Below are 25,459 nucleotides of genomic sequence, written 5' to 3'. Positions count from 1 at the left end.
TATCTATTTAAATATATATTACTTTAGATTAGGCAACCCAATCTACTTTTGCATGAAGTTATAAGTCAAAAATGTCGTTACTTATTGTTTTTTAATTTTTAAAATAATTTTAGCAAAAAAACAACGATTATTAATAAAATTAAAAAGTGAATAAATTAAATATAATTTTACATTAAAATTTAAACAAAATTTGGTTAAATTGCATAAAATAAAAATAATTATTAATACTATTAATTATACATAGATGTCGCTAGTTGATTTAATAGATTTTTTTAATTTATTAATATTTATTTCAAAACTTGTAATTAAATCAATATTTTTATTAACATAATCGCAATAGTGACTTATTTTGTTAATTAAAACTATCCCAAAATCTTTTTAAACCTAATCAATAAATAAGTAGAAATGACATGTGACAGTGGCGCCAAGGTATCAAATTGCAAAACGAAAATAACCTCACGAATAAATTAAAAAGGTGCATCCAATTGCATTTAATCCAACAAAAATAATCCGATAATCTTATCGAATCCACTTGAAATAAACGAGTCATTGTCTAAATTTTCCCACTTGATAAAACTAGATAAAAATAATTATTCTTAAGTAGTTGTTTATATCTGTTTAAATATATATTAATATAAATTAGGCAACTCAATCTACTTTTACATGAAGTTATTAATTAAAGATGTCGTTACGTATTGTTTTTTAATTTTTGAAATAATTTTAGCAAAAAAATAACGATTATTAATAAAATTAAAAAGTGAATAAATTAAATATAATTTTACATTAAAATTTAAACAAAATTTGGTTAAATTGCATAAAATAAAAATAATTATTAATACTATTAATTATACATAGATGTCGCTAGTTCATTTAATTGATTTTTTTTAAATTAATTAATATTTATTTTAAAACTTGTAATTAAATCAATATTTTTATGAACATAATCGCAATAGTGACTTATTTTTTTAATTAAAACTATCCCAAAATCTTTTTAAATCATTAAATTCCCTCCATATGTTCCTCATCAAGTTAAGAAGAAAAAGTGTTATAACCGAGTTACAGCGACAGCAACTGTGCGTTAACACACCATTTGGCGCGTGATTTCGCAACCATCACTTGCATATGAATGAAACTGTGTCCAGAACGGATCGCCCACGCACTTTAAAAAATTAAATATTCAAAACGACTACTATTATAAAATGAACTTTCTTTTTCCCAATCGTACAATTTTACTTATTATACTTCACTTTTGATAAAAACCGTTATAATAATTAATAATTATTAAAAAAATTAAAAAATTTTAGAGGTTGGTAACAAATTTTTAGGTTAAGTTTTTAACCAAATATGTCAAAAAAAGGGTGTAATCAAAAAATGTTATTGAGAATTTATTTATTTATATTAAGATATTTATTATATGTATAAAACTGTAGAAATATTTTTAAGGTAATTTATTATTATTAGATTTAATCGGTAAATTTTATAAAAGTTATTAAATTATATCAAAATTTGTTTATTTAGGTTGGTATTTAAATGTGTCAAAAATTAGTGTTTATTCAACTTGATGCTGTGTGTAAGTTAAAGTGCAAAATATAAAAACGATTTGTAAGTACTAATTAATCTTAATTAGTTTTTTAAATATTTTAATTAAGAAAAATGAACGTAATAATTGATTGATTGAGATCTGGTTAGGTTTTGGAGTTCGAAATATTCGTTCATATCATGCTCAAACTACAAAATTTCCACTGACTCTTGTATTATATACTTTCTTCTTTCTTCTGGCTTATAAGCTTTAGCTTTATAGGCTTCATAGCACATTACCTGTAGCTTATTTATCAAAATTTTAGGAATAGGCACAAAGCATGTTCAATTCTGGATCTGACTATTGCTCTATTTTTTCCCTTTTCGACTTTTCCAAGGATTTAATTAGGTTAATATCTCCTTTATTCCTTTATAGGGTTACTATCATATTGAATGATTTGACGATGTATATTTCTTTTTCTAGTGAAAAGAATTAAAAAATGATTTATATGCCCTATTTAAACATTTCCCATTGCCTACTTCTTAATGTGGTTGTTGATTAGTCATTAACCGGTCATTTTGCGATTGTTACCGTAAAAGTCGACGTGTTGAAGTAAAAGGGAATGTAGGCTAAAACTCGATAGATGAAGAGAGGTAGGCGAAACCCCTGCGTGGTAGGTAAAACGTCGAAAACAATCCCACACAAGACAACATACGTTGTACGTATAGAAAGATCAAACAGAAAACAATCCCACACAATCGACACACGTTTGAAACGTGTCTGACCTCCGATTCAGACGAATAAGGAATTTGAATCATTCAAATCACTCTTTGTTAATTAATTAACAACGACGAAGTAAAAAAATAGGACTTTGAGAGATAAAACAAAAATTAATTTTGAACATATTGTTTGATTAATTAGATGGCGCCATCGTTCTTTAACGAGTAGGTTGCGGTTTAAGTATTTCGCCCACTGATCTACAAGAATCGAAGCTCGATGACGGCATTTCCAACCCACAAAACCACCTGTTGTTATTCTTGGTTTTGCTGATAGCGAAAATGGTCAATTAAACGTTTTAGATTCACACATAAATGAGTCAATTTTTATCTACGTAAATTAGTCATTGATTTATTTTTTAATCGATGACTTCATTAATCAATTAACGGTATTTATTAGTTTGAGATAACGGAGATTTAATCTCGTTTTCTGAGTGCATAATGAGTTGGTGAACGGTTTTTAAAAATGACGATTGCAATTACGATCTGCTTTATAAGAATTGAATTGAATGCACGCACCATCTGGTTTGGGGACGAGGCAGCTAAAGGTCATCGTTGGTGGAACGGACATCGCGCCGTGCCGCGTAGAAGCCTTTCGATTTTCCTTTTGCAATCGAAACGCCGCGTCATTTTTCAACCTCCGCGTTTTTGGACCAACGGCATTTCCTAATACGATATCGACGCCCGTCTGTCGGAATTGGATATAAGAAAATCCAGCTTTACCACGTGTAGGATGTAGATTACTTTCGATATAAAAAATATTTTACCTGCAAAATACATTTTTAAATTTATACACAAGATAATATTAACATATTTGTTGTAATACATACTAAATAACAGTGCAAATCTAAAATAAGATGGCTTGCAAAGAAGAGAAGAAAATTCCCCAAGATGCACCTTTTATGGTAACAACCATTTCTGTAATTAAAGAGGGGCCCGAATATACCCCATACAACAAAAGAAAATGAAAGAGGTTATGACCAGATATAATATCTTAGCTTATGAAGCTGCGTAGAAAGTGGATCGGACTATACTCAACAATCAAAAATTCTCATACAGGTAATGATGGATCCGAGAAGGTTCCCAGAACTAAAAGCAACCCAACTATTACACATAATTAATGCTGCTTTTAAACAGAAATACTTCCCAAGTATATGGAAAGTTGCTAAAACCTGGTAAACCCCCACAGATGTTGCCAACACATCAATTTAGGTTCTGGAATAAACATGCAACTATAGACCAAGTTCATAGAATAATGAGGTTTTTGTAAAACATTTCTTTTTATACTATGCATAGCAGAATTGTTTAACACCTAGTAAATACATACTAATTAGTTACTTATTTTTGACATTAAACAAAATTAAACAGAATAATGTTTTGCAGCTTTACTCAGGGGTCCAGTGCTCCAAGTGGAAGTGCAATTATCATTACAAGTAATATTGACCACTATTTAAACAACACAATTAGTACTGAACAATATCAAACTACAATGGTAAAAGTTTAAACCACTAATGGCTTAATATCTATCAACGTACATACCGTTCTCAAAACATCTCAAAAGAGTTTATGAAGACTTTAATGCAAAACACATGTCTTGGGGTTCTCGCTTGACAAATACAAAAGAAAGAGCAATAAGAAGACCTAAATTGTGAGGTGCTCTCGACTGGTAAGCCAACTTAAGCTTAATTTTTTTATTATGAAAAATATATCGCATAAAATATATCGTTTTATCACTCACTTATAAATTCACTAACTGGAATCTATTTCAACAAACATTAATTTCAACACCTAAATCTAACCTATATCCTAAGTTTATTAGAGACAAAATTGCAGAAAAACGGAAAGCGAGAAAGAAATGGCAAACCAATATAAAGCATAGTGATAAAAATAAATGAAATCAAATAACAGCCGAATTAAGAGCATTAAGAGACAGCCACCAACAAAATAATATTCAAAATTACTTACTGACGATACCCTACTTAAGATCCCTTCCAGATACAGTTGACCGATAAAGGTCCTGTGAAAGTCGAGACACTAGACCACTGGCTCGCAGAAGAAGTATCCTTCCATTAATTGTGTCATCTTTATTTTGAAATGTTGTTCCATGCATGTAAAGTCTTTGTCATTATATGTGGGGTGAGGTTGTTCGTAAACAACCCCTCCTTGAAGCTCGCCCAGACGACATCACACCTACTTTCCTAAACGGGTCACACTTTGGCATTGAGACGATATCCCAGAGCAACTTTAGCACACGTAAAACACTGACCATCTACACTCATGGATGAAGTCCAGGGCCCCGGTCCATGAAGGAGCCCCCTTTTTAATTTACTGATTTAGTATTTTCAGAAAATGCAAGTTTTGCAACCCTATATGATATGTTCATCAGATAGAAAGAAATATTGCCTATCAATATATGCTAAAAACGATACAATAGTTTAGCCTTGCGTCTGAAGATGCACGGCTAAACCCAAAAAACACGTTAAAAATAAAAAGAAAGTGCGGAAAAGTGACTAACACTAGATTAACTTCAGTTATAAAACTTCTATTATATGATTACTAACTTCAGGTTTAAAATGTCAACCTCAATTTTGACATATTTGTAATCTTCATTAAAAATCCTTTAAAATGAGTACAAACACGACATATTTATCTTCAATATTAATGAAGTTATGGTCAACTTGCGGTTAAAAATGTCAACGTCAATTTTGACATATTTGTAATCGTCGTGAAAAATCCTTTAAAATGAGTCCAAACATGATACGTTTAATTCCAATATTACACGAGATATAAGCAACTTCCGGTTTGAAATGTCAATGTCATTTTGACATATACTAAATTTTTATAAAATGTATTAATATTTGTCACAAAAATTAAAAAAGAATAAAAAAATAAAAAATTAAGGTTGGTATTAATATTTAAAACTTAAATTGTTATCTTTATTGTGGCTAACTTCGGGTTTAATGTTTTTTATTCTAACTTTTTTGAGATAAGTTCGTCTTGTTTGGACTAATTTTAAGGTTTTTTTTAATAAAGAATACGTCATGAAAGAACACCATGAAGTTGTCTATTATATGATAACTAACTTCAGGTTTAAAATGTCAACCTCAATTTTGACATATTTGTAATCTTCATTAAAAATCCTTTAAAATGAGTACAAACACGACATATTTATCTTCAATATTAATAAAGTTATGGTCAACTTGCGGTTAAAAATGTCAACGTCAATTTTGACATATTTGTAATCGTCGTGAAAAATCCTTTAAAATGAGTCCAAACATGATACGTTTAATTCCAATATTACACGAGATATAAGCAACTTCCGGTTTGAAATGTCAATGTCATTTTGACATATTCTTAATTTTTATAAAATGTCTTAATATTTATCTAAAAATATAATAAAAAGAAATAAAAAATTAAGGTTGGTATTATTATTTAAAAATTAAATTGCTATCTTCATTGTTGCCAACTTCGGGTTTAATGCTTTTTATTCTAACTTTTTTGTTTTTTGAGATAAGTGCGTCATCTTTGGACTCATTTTAAAGGTTTTTTAATGAAGATGACAAATATATCAAAATTGACGTTGACGTTTCAAACCGGAAGTGATTGTATTTCCGTTAATATTAAAGTTAAATATGTCGAGTTTGGGCTTATTTTAAAGGATTTTTTATGAAGATTACGAATATAATAATAAAATTAAAAATGACATTGACAACTGAACAACCCATGCTACCAAAATTTCAATTCTCTACGAATAGTGGAACCTGAAAAAGTTCTAACGAACCAGTTACGTGAGACACCCTGTATATAATAATTTAAAAAAGCTAGAAACTGCAATTTTAACAGTGTTTTGGGAGGAAATCTTAGAGAGATTTAATGCAATTTTCTATATAAAGTTTATGAAACGTCAGGTTTAAATAAAATTAAAAAAAAAAATAAATAATTAAAGTTTAAACGTTAATGTGACACTTTTTCACAACAATTTGTCAAAATTAAATGTCAATTCTATGAAACGTCATGTTTTTTTTTTAAGAAAATTAATTAATTTATGCTTAAATCATATGAAAAAAGGAATTTGTTTACGTTTTTTTTAATGTCACACCTTTACAAAGTCTTAAAAATATTAAATTAAATTGACGTTTCAAATAATTATTATCTGTCAAATTGAGTACCCGTGAATAATGATTATTCACCGCTATTATTCAGTCTTCAGACGCACGGCTAAACCAGAAACTTTCTAGTTCTAGGTCTAGTGTTATTTCTAGTTTTAATTTAATAAAAATATGTAACACAGTGATATCTAATGTTAACTAGCGCTACTTAGCACTGTCACTAGAACAAACACTAGACTTAGAACTAGAAACATTCGGGTTTAGCCGCACGTCTATCAAGACGGCTAAACCTGAATGATTCTAGTTCTTGGTCTAGTGTTAGTTCTAATTTTGCACTAGAACTAAAGCCGTGTGTCCACTAGCAAGTCACTTGCGGAAGAACTTCTGCAAGTATTTGCTGAAGTGTTTCCACTCAAACCGAAACTTACGGAAGTCTGCTTCCAGAAGTAGTTTGTAGAAGTTATCACGACGAACTTGCTGCAAGAAATTGCAGACGTGTTTCCACACAATGTGAGTACAGCTTGCAGTAGTTTGCTTTTTTTACGAATGACAGTATAAAAATGTCTTGTGGCAAAATAAGATTGGCAGCTGCCATCGCAGCATATTTAATTAAAAAGAAACAAATTAAAAAAATACAAAAAGAAGTGTTTGGGTGAAAAATTGGGTGCTGCGGCGCGTAGATTTAAGTTTCCAAAATACATTACTTGAAGAATTGCGGACCGAAGACTCCATGCAACTGAAAAATTTCCTGAAACTGTCTAATGATGATTTTGAATACATTTTATCTTTAATTCAAACAAGTATTCAAAAGCAGGATACTAAAATGAGATTGGCTATACCTCCCAAACACCGGCTTTTAGTTACTCTTCGATTTTTGGCAACAGGTAAGAAAAAAAACAAGAAAAACGATTATATATCCGTATTTTCTTATTCTTACCAAATTATCCTCAGTTTCTTTGGGTACATGAGATGACGTCATGTATTTCATGTCATTATAAAACTCCCACTTGCTAACATATACATCATCAGCACTTAGGCCACTTTTTTTTCTTTTCTTTGTTTACTTCTTGACCAAACTGCGTTCGGAGGTTGTGCAATTTCCTTTTGACCTCTTCTTCGGGTGCGTCTGTATCATTGGCTATTGCCTTTAAAGCATTTTGTTTTTTAATTTTATTCTTATAGTCTTTTGAGGACGTGTTCCATAATTCAGGATAACTTTATTGTTTTTCAATTACCAAATGTGTTTTTTCACTACTCCAAACGAATTTATTTTTGTCCATTTTTATAAATTTTGAAAAGAACTCAAAAAAAACACAAAACAAAACTGAAAACAGAAGAGAATACCACAAACCGCTTACTCACGTATATCCGACTTCTTCTGCAAGTCTTCAAAACACTAGTTCACAGCAAGTCGTTTAAGTTACTTCGAGCAAGCAACAAACACGTGTTTCCACATAATTGCTGCAAGTAACTTCTGCAAGCCGTGACTTCTTGAAGTCGACTTCTAATACGTGTTTACACGACAAAAACTTCTGGAAGCAACTTCCGCAAGAAAACTTGGTAGTGGACACACGGCTTAAGACAAGACCTAAAACTAGAATCATTCGTGTTTAGCCGCACGTCTTTTAAGTCGGCTAAACCCGAATGATTCTAGTTCTAGGTCTTGTGTTAGTTATAGTGATAGTGTAAGTATCGGGTTTAGCCATGCGTCTTCAGACATGTTGCATTTTATGTGGGATAAAGTAAGCCCTGGTTTCTATGGAAATATATTTTTGTATATTGCAAAAATCATCCTTGTTAACATCCTTTGTTAAAAAACTTATCATTTTCTGGGGTGTATGTACACTTTATTGTATCACTTATCACTGTACATACGTGTGTCCGTATATTTATAATTTGTTAAATCTCTGGGTAGTTCAAAGGAGCTGAAGAAAGAAGATACCATATAATAAGAAACAGAATTAGAAGAAACTCTGCGACTAGAGAATGATATAAACGAAAGTTCGAACTCCGAACCCGATTCAGTGGAAGAAAATAACAACAAGAACTAACCTGCAAATTTTGCGAAATGACATTTTAAAACGTCAAATTATGACAACTTTACAACATAACCTAAAAGTTAATTTTTGATGATTTTGTGAAATTATAAAGAAAGAACTAATTTTAGTTCTTACCAATGAAATAAAATGTTTACTCAAATCCAAACCAATCGATTAATATCGATAACGATAAGATAAATCACCCAAAACGAATCAATTGGTCTTATTTTATCTTCAAATAAATTTTTTATCAATTCAAAGATAAAATTAAATCATTTCAATTCGTTCTTACCCCGAAAAGAAGGCGTTACAACAAATATTTACCAATAACAAAAAAATTTATATTATTTTTGTAGATAAAGATAAAGAAGATGAATACCTGGATGGAACCAAAAACTAATAAACACCGATGGAGATCGTCTCCGTCGTTCGTCGAGCCCCGTTACCTTATAAGGCAAGTGTAGTGGGTTGCTTCTCAATGATGGCTTTCCACTCTCGAATCCACCGCCTCCTACCTAAAACGCAAAGTTACGATTGCGCTCGCGCCAACATTCAGTAACAAAGATGGTGGATAACCCAAAGACGAACAGTATTCAACGAGTACCAACTTAGTTCGTTTCGCGACGTCTTCAAGAATCAGTGTCTTTGCCGTCGATGAAGTCGTCGTGTGCGCGAGTTTGAGATGCATCGCGAATAACCAAAAAGAAATTATTAATTCAAATCGAAATCGTTTATACACGAACCCAAGATTAACAAGAAAATAATTAAAATAATCCACCATCATCTCGTTTAATAATAAACAACAACAAAGATGTGCGATACAAGTAACGCTTCTACGCAGAGCATCGCTGATTATTTGGCTCAGTTATTGAAGGACAGAAAACAACTGGCTGCGTTTCCAAACGTGTTCCTTCATTTGGAAAGGCTTCTAGATGAGGGTAAGTTATTAGTTTTTTTTTTTTAATTTAATGAGTTGTCAGTTTTGGGTTGTGGAATTTATTTCCGGGGGTTAATTTAAGGTTTGGTTTGCGTAAGTGGTGATTAAGGGTGTTTTTCGCGACATGCGGTTTTAGTTTTTAATGTAGTGACGTGAGCTTGGTCAGAGTAGAGCCGCCCGCGATGTTTCGAACGATTCTCGTTCCAGTTTTTGAGAGAGGAGGATTGCTGGAAGAAGAAGGTGTGGCATCTCTCTTTCTCATTCTTTATGACCGACGATATATTCTAGCACTGTCTTTTTTAGTTCCATGTAAAGAGTTCATCGCGATGGAATGTAGTAGGTAATGTCAATTCAACATTATAACCTAAAAAAAAATGACGTTTAAAATTAACTGTCATAAATGACATAAACATTCAACACAGCGTGATGGTGACGATATAAATATCGATGATGAGGTGACAATGATGATAACAATAATAGTAATAATAAAATAATTAAACGTCCGGATGCGGTTCGTCGTCATTCGGAATGTTATGTTTATAGTCGAGTGTATGACGAAATTTTCTAATGAAGCGGGCCACTTAATATTAACGATACGATTGAAGCTTGAATTAAAACGTTTTCTTTCTCTTTTCTTTAATAAGATGTAAATCGAACATTTTTAATATCAACCAAGCGAGCACTTACCGCAAATATCATTGAAAACCCATTTAAATGTCAGGATAATAAATAAAAGTTAAAAAATCTTCCACGTCCTTATTTCTTATTTTTAAGCAAGTAATTTCGTAATCGAAAGGAATCCAATAAAATTATAAACGATAGTGAGAACGTTTTGATTCATTTCTAGGATTTTAGTATCGCGATAAACTTAACGTTAAAAATTAATCGAAAACTAATATACTTAAGTGACGTTTAAAACACAAAATTGACATTTGAAACGTCAAATGTTGTGTCAAAAATGTTCATGAATTCTTGAATTTTTTTTTTTAAATCTTGAAATTGAAGTAGGTTTTCTACTTTGGGTGATTACCGAGTTATGAATCACGCGAACCGATGACGGACGAGTGAGAAGAGACAAGTGTAAATGGTAACTAATAACAATGACATATCTTTAAAAGTGTTATTTTTATTTCTAAAATTTTTTCTTAATTAACGTTTTATTGAAGAGTGTTTACCCAAGCGAAAAGAAACGTACTCGAAATTCTTTAAAAATCAATTATAAAGAGATGTCCGAAAAATCGAGATGCTAAAAATACACAGAACCACTTTAATCTTTACACACTTTACACTTAGGATTACTAGGAGTAAATTCAATTAACGTGTTTTATGCAAATTCGTTACGCAAAATAATTCCGACTGTTTTCTTATGGGGGAAGAGAGAAAGAAAAAACGTTTTTGCTGTTTACTTTTTGACGATTTCTCAATTATGAACAAATATACAGTGGAGGACAAAAGTCTACGTACAGGATTGAATTGTGAGGTTTTTGTATAACGTAATAATATGACAGAAAATTAGTGTTACGGTGTGATGATTGAATTTAGAGTTTATTCAAAGGAAATTCTTTGAAAATTTGTGCTATGATACGCCAAAAATGAATTCCCTTAAGGAGTGTGTTCACCAGCTTCATGTACAACATATCCTTACGTAACCTGCAGTGTCTGATCAGGAAGGGGATGAGAAGTCACTTTTTGATTTTCTCAGGAACTGAGTTGATCTTTTCCGGTCAGGGTTGAGCAGAGTTTTCTTTGCAAAGACACCTACTCCTATCTCCTATCCCATCTAACGCAAAAACCTCGATGGGAGATGGAGTTTAAATCAAAAGAAAAATGAGAATAAAACAATACTCAGGAATTATAAAGTTTATATAAAAATACTAATTTTCTGGTTTTCTCCACTCCTCATTTGTTGCACACATTGGAGTGGATGAATTTCTCAATATCAGGAAGGTTTTTTTGTGACACTTAGATATAACTTCCTTGCAGAAAATGATTCCATTTTCGTCTTTAACTTAATTATTAGTGGTAGTAAGATTGGACCCTAAGATTGGACATAGCTTTCTCTGGTCATTTCTCTTCCATCGTCAATTTATATATATTTTTTAATTACATCTAAAATAAATAGAAAAATGGTAAGGAGGAAGTCCCTGTTTGTAAAATTTATGATAAACTTGTATTTGAGACAGTGATAATTCCAATTTTTCGTCAAATGGACTTCCTAATTTCTTCCACACTTCTACAGCATCATATAGAGAAGCACTTTTTTTGCAATTTGTTAAGTCCCTGGGATATTGGCTTTAAGATATTTAAGTAATCTTCTGCAGATCCTTTGGGATCAATATTCGATACTTTTTAGTATATTTGGTATATACAGGGTGATTCTCAACCTATATGCATAAACTTTGGGATTTACTCCTCATGACGAATAAAGACTAATGGGCGAAAAAAATTTGTAGTAAAAGATTTTCTGTTTCATAGATATCCGTGATATTTACTTACAAATCAAGAATACATAGAACATTTTAAAATAACATCACAGCAAGTGTTCGAAGTTATTTCCCATATTTTCTATGAATTGGGTTCCTCGAATCCACGATCTCCAGCTACCGCAGCCTAAACCAGGGTGTTGGCGGATTGTCTGTGCAGCAGCATGTACCTGATTTTGCAATATTTGCTCAGTATTAACTTACGTGGCGTACACTATGCTTTTTAAGATCACGGTGGCCAGGCCATTGAACCATCTCGACCATGTCGCCGATTATATTACTACAATTTTTTTCATCTATTAGTCATTATTAGTCTATTAGTCATCTATTAGTTCATTATTTTATTTGTAGGATCAATTTCGTTTTTATTTTCTTCACATACTTTTGACAGTTTTTCCCATTGACTTACACGTATTTGCAGACAATCCACCATACTATTCCCACCTCACATCATCATAAAACTTTTTCATCAGTATATACATTCTGGATTCGCGGGAAGGCAGGCAGCATTTTGACCTCAACAGATCCCTTGTACTTATTTCCCTCTTTTGGTCAGCATTAGCCATATTACCTTGTAGGCAAAGACTAGAATTTGTCCTGGTTGTCCTGCCCTAATTCCACTCATGCGAATCTGGATATCTCCAAAAATGGATAACCTTAATGTTTTTAGGGCCACGCAGTCACATAGAATGTGTTCCTCCTCACCGCATCCTCTGCAGATGTCGGTGTCACTTATTCCCATGTTCAGTAAGTGCTTCTGTAGATGCCAGTGTCTAGTGATTAGACCTATGACCAAACGTAGGTTCTTCCTGGACAGCCTCATAAATAAATTTGTTCGTTTAAAGTCAGGGTACATCAGATCCTCCTTGGCTTGGCGACATCCGGGTGTCCTGTCCCAGTAAGTTAGAAACTTCTTACGTGTTTCCTCTTTTTGAAGCTTTATTAAAGACCTTATTGTTGGGGCGATGAATAGTTCTGGCGATCTTGAAGGTTCGCCTGCAGCTTTCCTTGCCAGTTTGTCCACCATGACATGAAGCTTATTTCCCGAATGACCCTTTGTCCAGCAGATCATAATCTCATTGCTAGCGGCTGGCTCACAAAGATTGTTATGGCAGTGCTCAAGCAACGAGGATGAACAGCGATACCGCCCAAGCAAGAGGAGGGCTTGTCTGCAATCATTATATTATATTATTGTTGGTTCGACGGAATAAACCAAAGCACCAGAGCCAGTTTTCGTACGAGATCCGTCCGCCTATAATTGGAGAGGACAGTTTCGTCAGCCATGGATTGTTCTCCTATCTTTATTTTCATACGGTTGTTCGTATCTACCCTGCCATTCAGGAGCGGCTGTTTGCTACAAGCCTCCTCCCATAGCTGGCTAGTCGATTTTCCACATTTATAAAGCCATTTATCGTTAGCCGCTTGCAGCCGGATCATTGTTGCTATTACCGCCTCCTCAACGTTATAATTGAGAGGAGGAAGACACAGTACATTCTCCATTGTTGCTGTTGGTGTGGTTATCATCGAGCCTCAGTTTATGGCGACGTAAGTTAACATTGGACGTATCACTGCAGTGTATATCCACAGGGATATTTTGGGTGTTAAACCCCAGGAGGTTCCAACGGCCCTTCTGCACTAAGCGAACGCAATGTGTGCCTTATTTATCTTACCTTCGATGTGCGGTCTCCAAGCCAGTGTTTAATCCAGGGTTAACCACAGATACTTCACTTCATTGGCAAAGCGCAAGGGAACTCTGCAAAGCCAGGGTGCTCTAAGGGTACCCAGCCTTCTTTTCCTTGTGAAGAATTTACCGACAGAGTATTGTCTCGACACCAGCGTTCGATTATTCTCACTCCAGCCTGTATTCGGTCACATAGGACGTTTTCGAACTTTCCGTGAACCAAAACGGCTAGATTTGCAATGTCTAGCATTTTTTAGCTGAGAGTTGTCTTACAAGGTTGTCCAGGGTGAGATTCCACAGCAGGGGTGATAGAACCCCACCCTGCGGACGTCCTATTATTATTCTGAATAGCATCAATTACACTATGGACGGCCCTTTTTGAGAGCATATTTAAAATCCAGTCTGCTATTGCAGGCTGGACTCCTTTGTCTCTAAGGACTTTATTAATTGTATGAAAAGCTGTCCTGTCAAAGGCTCTTTCGATATCTATAAACACTCCGAGAGTGAACTCTTTATAGTCCAAAGGTCTACCGATAACTCCTACGATTTCTTGTAGGGCCGTTTCTGTTGATTTGCCCAGAGTGTATGCATGCTGATTTGGGTGCAGGGGAAACCTTTTCCGCGTTTTTCTTATATATCTGTCACATAGCCTTTCAAGTGCCTTCCCGACGAACGAGGAAAGCCTGATTGGTCTATATGATTTTGGATCAGTGTAATCTCTCTTCCCAGGTTTGGGGATGACGACTTTTACTTCTCTCCAAGATAAGGGAACATAGCAGAATGCTTTGTATATTTTTAGTAGGTGTGGTAGTAATTCCGCCATACACCACTGTAGTAGCACAGGTAGAATACCATCAGGACCGGCAGATTTAAATGGTGCTGTATGGCCCAGCCAACTCTGATTTCAGTCATCACAAGATTCGCTAGCCTCCAGTCCTCTACCGTTGGATTCCATTCAAGTTTTTCCTCCCATATCCGGTTGTTGGTAAAGGTACACATCAGTATAACACAAGCCATATACTTATATTTCACACTTTTGTTCACATACTCTTTGATTTTTGATTAAAATAAAGAAATCGTGATAAATCCTCAAATGATTTCCGATAGGACTTCACGACGATCTAGTTCGATGCCTACTAAGCGCTAGCTTAACCTGTCTGTCTGCTATCAGTGCAGATTACAACGTTTTTGCTAACTTTTTGGAGTCGATGATCACATTAGCTGCTATACCTATAGCAGTCATTTCGGCCTAAGCAGTCGTGATTAGAAATCGCGCAACACTAAAAATTCAACAAATTATACAAAAATTAATAGTACAAAAGCTTATAACACAGTAGTTTTTAAAACTCAATATTTCGTTGGCCCTCCATGAGCTTCTATAACAACACGCAGGCGTTGACACAACTAAGTTTGTTGTCTCTTCTGCTGTTATTTCAGCCCAAGATTCGACTAACGCAGATTTCAGCTCTGAAATATGCTCGATTAACTGCCTTGGTGCATAATGTAGCAAATAATGTTTGATAAGGTTTACTGTATGCTTGGGGTCATTGTCTTGCAATACTCGAGGGTCAAGCTTTCCACTGATGGCTTCAAGTTTTGTTCTAAAATACTTTTAAATTGATACCGATCCATAATTCCATCAATGAATGCCAGTTTTCCTACACCACGATACTAACTCTGCCGTACTTTACAGTTTGTACCAAATTTTTTCATCACTTCCAAAAAGGTTGTATTTCGACTCGTCAGTAAATAAAACCCTGGACCAGAAATCCATTCCCTTGTAAACATGAGATTGAGCAAATTCTAGTCGTAGAACTCTTTGTATTCTTGGATGTACGCTTATTAGATGGAGTCACGATGTGCTCAGCTAATTTTGGTGAGTTAACTCTATGGTTTTTGCTCTTTTCTTTTAATATGGAGATTTTACAAGTTAGAACACAAACTTAATACTACTACTAATAACTAGATTCGTAATCCCTACTGAATTAAGAAAATGCAATGTTTATGCAACTCCTTGATTTCTTTAATTCAAGTGTATTGTATTTAAACTTTTGTCCGTCACTGTATAAATGGAAGCAAAACTCTGTCAGTTTAAAAATTTATACCTGTCTTGATTCTAAAGCAACAAGTGTCGTTTTTAACGCTTTGTAAGGGGGAATAGGAATGCAACAAGTGCATAATACAGGGGTGAGGTGAACCGTAAAAACTACTTTGTGTATCACGAGGGTTATCTACAGGTAGATTTTTTTTCTTTTTGAATTGAATGGAATCAGAAAGAGGGTCAGCAACAGGTCGTAAAGATTCGGATTAATTTCTTTTAATATTTCCAAATATCATTATATATGATTAAGAAACGATTTGTTTTGTTCAATGTATAAAAATAGATTTGGATTTAGTTTTAACGACTTTTTTTTTGAATATTCGCAAAAATTATTAGCACAAATAGTTAAAAAGTAATTTTTTGATTACCCCTATCGGGTTTCTATTTAAATTTTCTGTGGAAAACGGAAGAGAAGTATACGTAGAAACGGGTATCACGTGGTGTACAGTATATTTATTCTTGGATCGGCGCGTTGCGATGAATCTATTTTCGAACCAAATTCTCACACACGAAGCGGTAAGGTGCTGGTGCTTCTACAGCTTTCTTCTTCAAATCCTTTTTTTTTTTGATAACTTGAATAACACTAACAAATAAAAATTAAAAAAAATCATCTCGTAGCACAATTTTTACACCTACCTTCTATTCTATTAATATTTATAATCGAGAATATTTTCCAAAACGAATTTATTATATATATTTTGAAATAAATTGATTACTTGATGTAAGTTTATTTAAAGAGATGTCTTTTTTTAATAATCTCGTTTTCTGATCGTGAAATAACTAAATTTAGATTTGTGACTGTGACTCATTTCGAGAGAGAAAACTGTATTTAAAGAAAAATCATATCATTCCTAATTCCTTTTCTTATTATTTAGCAATTTCACCACGATGATATCATCTTTACGTTTTTAGTCATTTATTTTAATTCTACTACTATTTTCTCATATTGCTGTAAGACATATGCTCTAAGATAATGACGTTTCGAGCATATTCTACACCATACAATAGTCAATAGTGATATTTATGAAACAATGATTAATTAGAGCCATAATGAATTGTTATCGTCATTCAGTACATTTTTGTGCTAGTAAATCGTGCGAAATGTTGCCAAAATAAATTTGAAGATCTAGCCAGAAATATAAGTAATCGTTTTAAAAATAGCCCAAAAAGGGCAATATAATTTTAAGCAATTTCAACCATTTTTTTACATTAAAATTGACATTATCAAATCTCTTCTTTTTGGTTTTAGCTAAAATTGGTTTGATATGGTATAAATTGCCAATAACATTATTAAAATAATGTTGGTTTACTAAATATAATACAATAATTCTAAAAGTTATGCTTACGAGGCATATCTGTTGCAAATTTTGTTAACCTTGTATTTTATTCACACATATCCAGTATTTTTAATTACTCTTTCCCAAAAATTGCATCTAACAGTACATTTAGCAATAAATTCACATTTAAATGGTCTCAATAACATTCCAGTATCAGCTTATACTAACGCTTTGAAATAATATAGCTCCCAGGTGTTCAAAATACTACTTGTTTTTACTACCTTTCAGTTACTCTTGATGTCTTTCGGATTTAAATAATCTCGATGCATCTTAATGATCTTGAATACGTTTGAATTATTTAGTTGGTCTTAATTCCTTTTGCTTTTAATGATTTCCCAATATCTTTCGGTTATGCTAACACCTAATTGTTCCTTATATTTAAGCTTTTGATGATGCTCTATAACTCAATATGCGTTAATGTCTCTTGTTAACGCAGAATATCTCGTAATAAGCTTTAATAGCTCCCAACATTTTTCAAATTTTCTAGTTCATCCCAATATCTTTCCTTTTGATGGCTTCAAATTCCCATCAATGGCTTCCAATTACTTCATATGACTACTAATGTTTTTCAATTGCTCACAAATACTGATTATGTCTTCGAATATCTTACTTAGGCGGACCAACCAACCTTGCACTGCAACCTCAAAGATCTATTGTACTCCGACCTTAACGTCTACCCAAAAATCGAGAATCTGATACGATTAACATTTAATCGGCAGTGCCCAGTACATCATCAAATAATACATCAACTGCTGGCTCTGGCCCCAGAAACGCTTTAGCGCTGCCATCTCGTGCTAGCTCATCTGCCGCCTCATTGCCAGCAACCCCAGAGTGAGTTGGGACCCAGATCAGCGAAATTCTGTTATCACAACTCAGTGTGTTTAAAGTTCTTTTATCATTAACCATAGCCGACACTGCTTTCACGGTCTGTAGCACCTGGAGAGCGGCTTGACTGTCTGAGAGAAATTGTACTGTCATGTTCTTCACCCCTCTCTCAAGAAGGATTGTCAATAGCAAATACTTCCACCTGGAATACAGTACAGTACATACCCAGGCTGTAAAACCTTGTTTGATCTGAAGTGACCCCTTTCGGCGTTTTTGATCCATTTCAGAATGCAAACATCTGCCTAGATCAGAGAATTTTTGCCTAGACCGTTCAAGCACTACAATTCGGTATCAAGTATTAATTACTGATAGTGATCCCATCAAATCGGACGGCATTGGTAGCACAATATCAGTGCTTATAATGTCTTTCGCTGCCCATTGGTGGGACATGTCGGAACAGTTTTGAGCATATTGCTTTAATCTGTAAATGGTAGTTCTAGCCACTTTCTCTATATGAAATTGCAAAGGAGATAGGCCAGCAGAACATCTACTGCTAGAGTTGGCGTTGTGCTTATCGCACCAGAGATTGCCAATCCAGCTACTCGTTGAATTGAACTCTGTCGGACTCTCCTATACCAGGCTGCTACTCCGTATGTGATTATAGGTCTAAGCACAGTCACATAGAGTCAGTACAGTCTTTCAGGGGTAAAACCCCAATTTTTTCCAAAAAGTCTACGACAAGACCACAAGGATAGTCTACCTTTATGTAAAACTTCGTGCAAGTGACCATTCCATGAGAGGGTTTTGTCGAAAGTTTATCGAAAGATCCTCTCCGTTACACCAAGCGCAAATACTATCTAGGGTCACCTGGAGGACTTTAGATATCCTCGACAAACAGGTTCCTTTGACCATAATGACAATGTCATCAACATACGCTTGTATTTCTACACCAACGACTTCGACTATTGCAATTAGATCATCAACCAGAAGGGACCAAAGCAGGGGATTCCACTCCCCTGTCAAAAGCAGCTCTTTCAAAAGATTATGAGATTGCGATGTTGAACGCACCTTCTATATCCAACCAACCAAGATCTCTTTATCCTGGAGCGTCCTGAATACTCTACCAACCAAGTTGTGTAGAGCCAATTCTGCTGACTTTCCCGCTTGATAAGCGTACTGGTGGCGACTCAGCGGACCAGATACTAATGGCACCGTATGATCGTACGTCCTTCTCAAACTATAGACCAATTTCGATAATTTCCAATTTTGCTAAACTATTTGAAATGTTATTATATTCTTTTATGTACACCAGCACACGCTCCTTTGTGTCAGCTTCCCAGCATGGTTTTGTTTCCGGTCAACTTGGCTACGATATTTTTATCTGTAGCACCTTGGACAGGCGTGGATGATGTATACACTGATCTATTCAAAGCCTTTGATCTGATTGACCATAGAATTCTCCTGCATAAATTGAGCTCTTTCGGATTTGTCCCTTCAGCAATTTAACTTCTGGTCTCTTATTTGCAACATAGAAAATGTTATGTGGCTTACAATGGATATTTTTCTAATAAGTTCACTCTTACCTCAGGGGTTCCACATGGATCAAATTTGGGTCTTCTATTATTTGTTCTTTTCATAAATGACTTACTTCTAAAAATTGATTGTCGGATTTTGGAGTATGCTGATGATATCAAGATCTTTAACCTTAATATAGATAAGTGTTGTGTACTTACTTATAGCCGATGCTCGTCACCATGCATATATCCTTACAATATTGCTGCCAGCACTTTAAGTCGTGTTGAGGAGTACAGGGATTTAGGAGTCCTGTTTAATGCAAGTCTTAGTTTTAAAACACATATGTGGTTTTGTGATGCGTATGTCTAAATATTTCACAAGTGTTTGCTTATTAAAGACCTTGTATTGTGCTTACGTTCTGAATAAGTTAGAATACGCTTGCCTGATTTGGAGTCCCTTATATGCGTGTGAGTTGTAAGCCTTGATCGAGTCTATCGTAGATTCTTAAAATTTCTTTCTTAAAACTGCCATCAGGGGCAATGCCGGATCTCGACCAAGAATCTTGTGAATTCTTGCACTGCTGAGTGTGTCTTTCACTCCCTCACAGAACCTCTTTCAAAACTCTCTTTTTGCCTTAAGAACATTATTGCTGTAATTCATTAGAACTTGTTTATATTCACCTAATGTCTTGGCCCGGTTACCAATTAAGTCATTTCCTCTGGATTTTATTTTTTTATCAATTTAGAGAATTTTATCACGAATTCTTCTCATTTTATTTCAATTTTTAAACTAAGGTTAATCACAAATGACATTTTAACCAGTTCTAAACGCTAATTTGACTCAATCTTATTTGTTGTACTAAAAAGTCAAATCAGCTTATTAAAAAGCATATTTGACGTTTTAACTGTCATTTTTTATTAAAAATTATAACAACTTATTTTTTATATTAAATTGGTACATTTTGTCCTCTAATAGTTAATTTTGAGTCGGGAAATCGTTTGAAGACGTTTGTACATCGTTTAAATTACATATACAAAGTCGATCTACGTGCCTTTACCAAATTCGGAAAAGCGGCGTACTTTCACAAAACGTTATTGTGCAACCAAAACTGTACTTAGCTAATACTCCGCGAGTACGTCCAAGAACTTTTTTTTTTCTTTTCGGTTCTCATTTCAAAATCATCAAACGGGGAGCGTATTTATACGGGAAATTTCCAAACACCATTCCCGCGTATGTACTCAAGTTATTTATTATTAACCTGAGTGCGTGAGTAACGAATAATTTAACTCTTTATCGTTGAGATATAAATAGAGAGTTCTATCATAGCTAAGAAAATTTATAAAATAAAAAATAACTTTTTTTTAAAATTTAATTAAACGTTGAAGAATTCTTGAGGAAAAATGTTGTTGCAGGATTTTCTTTTCCGTTTTCAAGACAATAGGCAATTGCTGGCTGTTTAATTACAAGTACCTGACCTACTTCTTATTTAAAACGGAGAGAAACTACGTTTTGTTGTTTCCTAATAAACAATCGGAAATAAATAAATAAATATAAAGTACAATTTTTAATATTTGTTGATAGAAGTAGCTTTTAAAGTAGTCAAATTTGTGTATTTGAATCATTTGTATGTTGACACACGCCTTTAAAGCGATTCTTATCTAATCTGAAAAAAAGAAGCAAAAAAATAACTGGATTTGGTAAAATCTTGTGATATGAATACAAATTTTATTTTAAGTTTTCTTCTAACTCTAACTCCGGTCGTAATTAAGGATTTTTCGACGCGATTTCCGCCCCGTTCCTTCTTATTATCGTCTCTCTTCTTCTAAAATTTCGAACACTACATCGTCTGAACACTAAAAATAACCCGAAAGGCTTACAATAACGGTTTAAACATAGAACCGTGTTTGTAAATTTTCAACGTTCAGGGAATATTTCGTTATAAGATCAGCGACGTTCCACTTTTTGATCGCTAAAAAGAAATTAAAGAAATACAAATAAAATTAATCATCGTTAAATTTAAGAAAAGGGTTGGGTTTTTAAAACGTTTTCTTTTTATATTATTATGTGGGTGAACAATTACACCGTCCGATGATCATCTTAATGATTTCAAAATACATGGGAGCGCCACCCTTTTACCATTCCGGTTAATAATTGCAGCTAACCGTTAAATTGGGGCCAATTCTACTATTAGAGTTTATTGTCGACTCGTTTTCTAAACCAATTATCGAATAATTCAATTTAAGTTATCTTAAAAAGTTATTTTTTAACCTCAACATATTTCATTTGTAACACTTCCATTTGTATACATAACGATGATACAGGATGTCTTAAGCGTTGCTCAAATTTCCGTTTTGGTTCGTTTGTATTTCTAAAACAGATTTAACACATTCAAGTCATAAATATATAAACGTTTCAAGTTTTAAAAAGTTAACAGACAATCCAGGATGGAAAGATCTCGAGATGAAGAGTTTTTTTTATCAAAGTGGGTCGTTTTTGATTCCCACAATTTCTTACGGACGCTTAAAAGGGGACAGGGAGAAGATGAAGAGACAGATTCTCAAATATTGAAACCATATGCGAGAGCGCGTCTGATTTAATTACGCGAGATTCGAACTGCGCAGCAACTCTCTATGAAACACAGCTTAAATTACCGCTTTGAATTCAAACGATGTATATTTATATCGGTTGAGTACCAAGTAACCAAACCCAACTCCACTTGACTCATACACGGAATATATTTTCAGGTTAGAAAAAAAATATAACCTATCAAATCATTTTTGACGTTTTAAATGTCAAAATGACGTTTATTATGCAACTTTTTCCATCAATTCTTTTTTGATTTTAAGATTATTTTGTGTGTTTCGTCTATTGTTGTTGGAAACTTGTGTCGGGGTATTGTTTTTAGTGCGGGATTCGAATTCGGACTTGCAACAACAACAGCGTCCACAACATACGGACGTTGTTGAATTTCTCTGGGCCCCGTGAGGGGGGCCGTCGGTGACACACATTCGAAACAATCCGGCAACGCTGGAAGGGGACGCTGGTTGGAAAAGGAAAACCAACCGATGGACGGCCGACGGGCATCTATATTCTTACGCGGTGCTTGCACTAACCTCGATATACGACAGAAGTCCGTTTTCTTCGTGTAACACTACTATTTTACCAGTGGCGTAACCTATAATTAATCATAACATTAAAAATTACAAGAAATCTTATGATTTAGATCAGATGATTTGACATTAGTTGTCAATTAAAATTGATGCCAACCTACAAAAAAAAATTTAATTTCAATAACCAATTTATCTGTGTTAATATTAAACTTCTTTTTCATATTATTGTATAAATCAATATAGTAATAATCATTATTATCATCATTATTCATTTTATTGATTATGATAATTAAATTTAAATCAAAATCATTTTATTAAAAGTGAGGTTAGATTTATGAACTGTCAAAAAAATGATTTAAAAATAAAACTTTGAAGTAAAATTTTTTTAAGGAAAGAATTTGTGTACGCCACTGACCATATCGCATACCTCCTTTTACATACTTGAGTCACGACTGGAAATCTGGGCGTGTTTAGACTCCTCTCTCGGGCTACGGCGATGTGTTGGTCTTTAAACGCGCCGGCATCTGGTCGTTTCTCGGCCGTTTACTTGGGGAAGTTACCCGTTCTTACCATCTCGACGACTATAAATAGGTTGTTTACGCGTGGAAGTGCCTGAAGGAGACGTCGCGGGAGTTCGTCGCGTCCAAACTGGCCGAGATACCGGCGAATTAGCGTGCATACCTTCCAGAGAAGATTTACTTCCGCCATCCACGTTCATCTCTTTCTTTTTTCAAACTTTCCTCACTTATTATTTATTATCATACCCATAATAACGCTAAAAAATGTTTTGATAAAAACTAACCTATAAAATTATTTTAAAACAAAATTATTTAGGAAATGTCAACTAGATGGCGCGGTTTTACTTGTTTCCTATTTAATAAATTTTTAGAAATAAATAAAAACAATTTAATTAGTTATTATCATTATCTTTATTTTAATAACGCAAACAATTAAATTAAATTGATTTATTAAGTTTTAGAAAAAAGATTTCAAGCTAAAAATAATTTTTTTAGTAACTTTTTAGTTTTGGGGTTGGCACTAAAATTATTCTTTGTTAACATAACCTCAATTTCATTCAAAATCAAAATTATATTTAACTAATTATTATTTTTTTTTGTTATAGAAATTGCCAAAGTACGAGCAAGTTTATTTCAAATAAATGGAGTGAAGAAGGAGCCTTTGGTGTTGCCGGAACCTGAGGGTACAGTGACCACACTTACGGAGAAGGTGTATGTCCCCGTAAAAGAACACCCGGACGTAAGTTTATCTAAAAATAGTTAATTCCATTAAAAAGATCTTTGTTACAAAAACGAGGGTAATGAAAACAATGAATTAATACAAAACGCAACACTATTATGCATTTCCTCTTTCCTATTGTTTCTCCTCTATTGGCATGTATCCTTACGTAACGATTTGACGTCGATTAATGTTCGTAAAATGTCCTCCTCGTAATAAATAATAATAAATAATTTTGTTTCAGTTTAACTTCGTTGGTAGGATATTGGGACCAAGAGGAATGACTGCGAAACAACTTGAACAAGAAACGGGGTGTAAAATTATGGTTAGAGGAAAAGGTTCAATGAGAGATAAAAAGAAGGTAATTTTATTAAACAATATTTAATTTAATTTGTATTCATTAACGATTATTTCTTATAGGAAGATCAAAATAGAGGTAAACCGAATTGGGAACACCTTCAAGATGAACTCCATGTTCTTTTAACTGTTGAAGACACAGAAAATAGGGCCCAATTAAAATTGCAAAGGGCTGTTGAAGAAGTTAAGAAACTTTTAGTGCCTGTAAATATATCATTTTTTTAATTGAATTTTTTAATTTTAAATGTTTTTAATAGCAAGCTGATGGTGAAGATGAATTAAAGAAACGGCAGCTAATGGAACTCGCTATTATTAACGGAACTTATCGGGATTCTAGTTCAAAAGCAGCTTCAGTAGCAGGTGAGTAATTATACAGGGTGTCTCATGTAACTGGTTCGTTAGAACTTTTTTAGGTTCTACTATTTGTACAGTTTTGAAATTTTGGTAGCATCGATTTTTCATTCGGAACTTTCGATATAAAATATTTTTAAGATGGCTGCCACTTCCGGTATACCGGAAGTGGACCATAACTTCGTTATTTTAAATGGAATGCTATAGTTTTTATTGCACCTTTTAATTTTACTTAAAAAAGTATGTTGACTTTCATAAAAGGTGTTGGTACCTAGCGTTTTTCGTTTTTGAGTTATTTTGGTTTTAAGCTTTTTTTGGCAAATGTCACCATGCTCTTTAAAACCTCATAGCTCAGCCAATCTTCATTCAAAAAAGCTCTAAATTTGCTCGATTACTCTTAAGATGCTGTCAAATAGATTGTTATTTGTTGTATTGGTGTATCTTATACAGGGTGGTCAAAAAATGAATTATTGTTTTTCCATATGCAATGGTGAGAAAGTCGAAAATTTTAAATGTAACGCCCCATATTTTTTAGCCTATCAGAAAGGGACTTTAATTCTCTACAATTTATCTATAAACGTTCCTATACCTATTTATTTATAATTAATTTATCAAAACATGCAGGAAATGCAGGAAACTGTTTGTATTTTTATTAGAAGGCCATGACATTTTGACAGTTTTTCGTTTGATTTATTTCTATTATAATTTCTACTATTAGCTATGATTGATAATCTTTTAGTTTATTAGCTTTTACTTACCAAAAATAATAAACAGAAGATCAAATAAATGAAACAATTAAAACAAAAAATTAATGACAAAAATTAGATTTGGACAAACCTACTAGGTCTAGAATTATCATCAAAACCCAAGACCTCCAACGTAAAAATATAAATTTATTATTAAATTGAATTTGGAAATTTTTTTTACCATTTATGGTAAAACTTTTGGTCTCGATACGTCCAGAACTGAGAAAATCTTTATCAATTCTTTGAAATTTTTTCCTTGTGATGGACGTTAGGTTTGTTAGGCATCTCTCATTAAGTGTTCGACACGTGTCAAAAATAGATGAAATTATAAGTTTAT

At 33.5% G+C, this 25,459-nt stretch overlaps 1 protein-coding gene and 2 long non-coding RNA genes across 4 annotated transcripts in view; 2 read left to right on the top strand and 1 right to left on the bottom strand.

Moving 5' to 3' along the window:
- Positions 1–1,372: 1,372 nt before the first annotated feature.
- On the bottom strand, positions 1,373–9,027 carry LOC139429607 (uncharacterized). The gene is made up of 2 exons (XR_011640169.1): positions 8,823–9,027; positions 1,373–3,062 (listed from the first exon to the last, which is right to left on the bottom strand). It is a non-coding gene; the product is annotated as an uncharacterized lncRNA (long non-coding RNA).
- On the top strand, positions 3,052–3,830 carry LOC139429609 (uncharacterized). Its single transcript, XR_011640170.1, has 3 exons — positions 3,052–3,354; positions 3,433–3,610; positions 3,679–3,830. It is a non-coding gene; the product is annotated as an uncharacterized lncRNA (long non-coding RNA).
- The window catches only part of LOC111414448 (protein held out wings), a 34,987-nt gene continuing 18,523 nt past the window's right edge, over positions 8,996–25,459 (top strand). For both annotated transcript variants that reach the window (XM_023045794.2, XM_071195542.1), the window contains exons 1-5: positions 8,996–9,381; positions 23,556–23,689; positions 23,913–24,029; positions 24,089–24,229; positions 24,283–24,385. In XM_023045794.2, the coding sequence (XP_022901562.1) occupies positions 9,255–9,381; positions 23,556–23,689; positions 23,913–24,029; positions 24,089–24,229; positions 24,283–24,385 (622 nt within the window). In that variant the 5' untranslated portion in view covers positions 8,996–9,254. The remainder of the gene's footprint in view (positions 9,382–23,555; positions 23,690–23,912; positions 24,030–24,088; positions 24,230–24,282; positions 24,386–25,459) is intronic.

The sequence above is a fragment of the Onthophagus taurus genome, chromosome 3 (assembly GCF_036711975.1).
Source record: "Onthophagus taurus isolate NC chromosome 3, IU_Otau_3.0, whole genome shotgun sequence".
NCBI lineage: Eukaryota > Metazoa > Arthropoda > Insecta > Coleoptera > Scarabaeidae > Onthophagus > Onthophagus taurus.
Note: the sequence above shows the minus strand (reverse complement) of the source record. Positions and strands in the feature narration are given on the sequence as shown.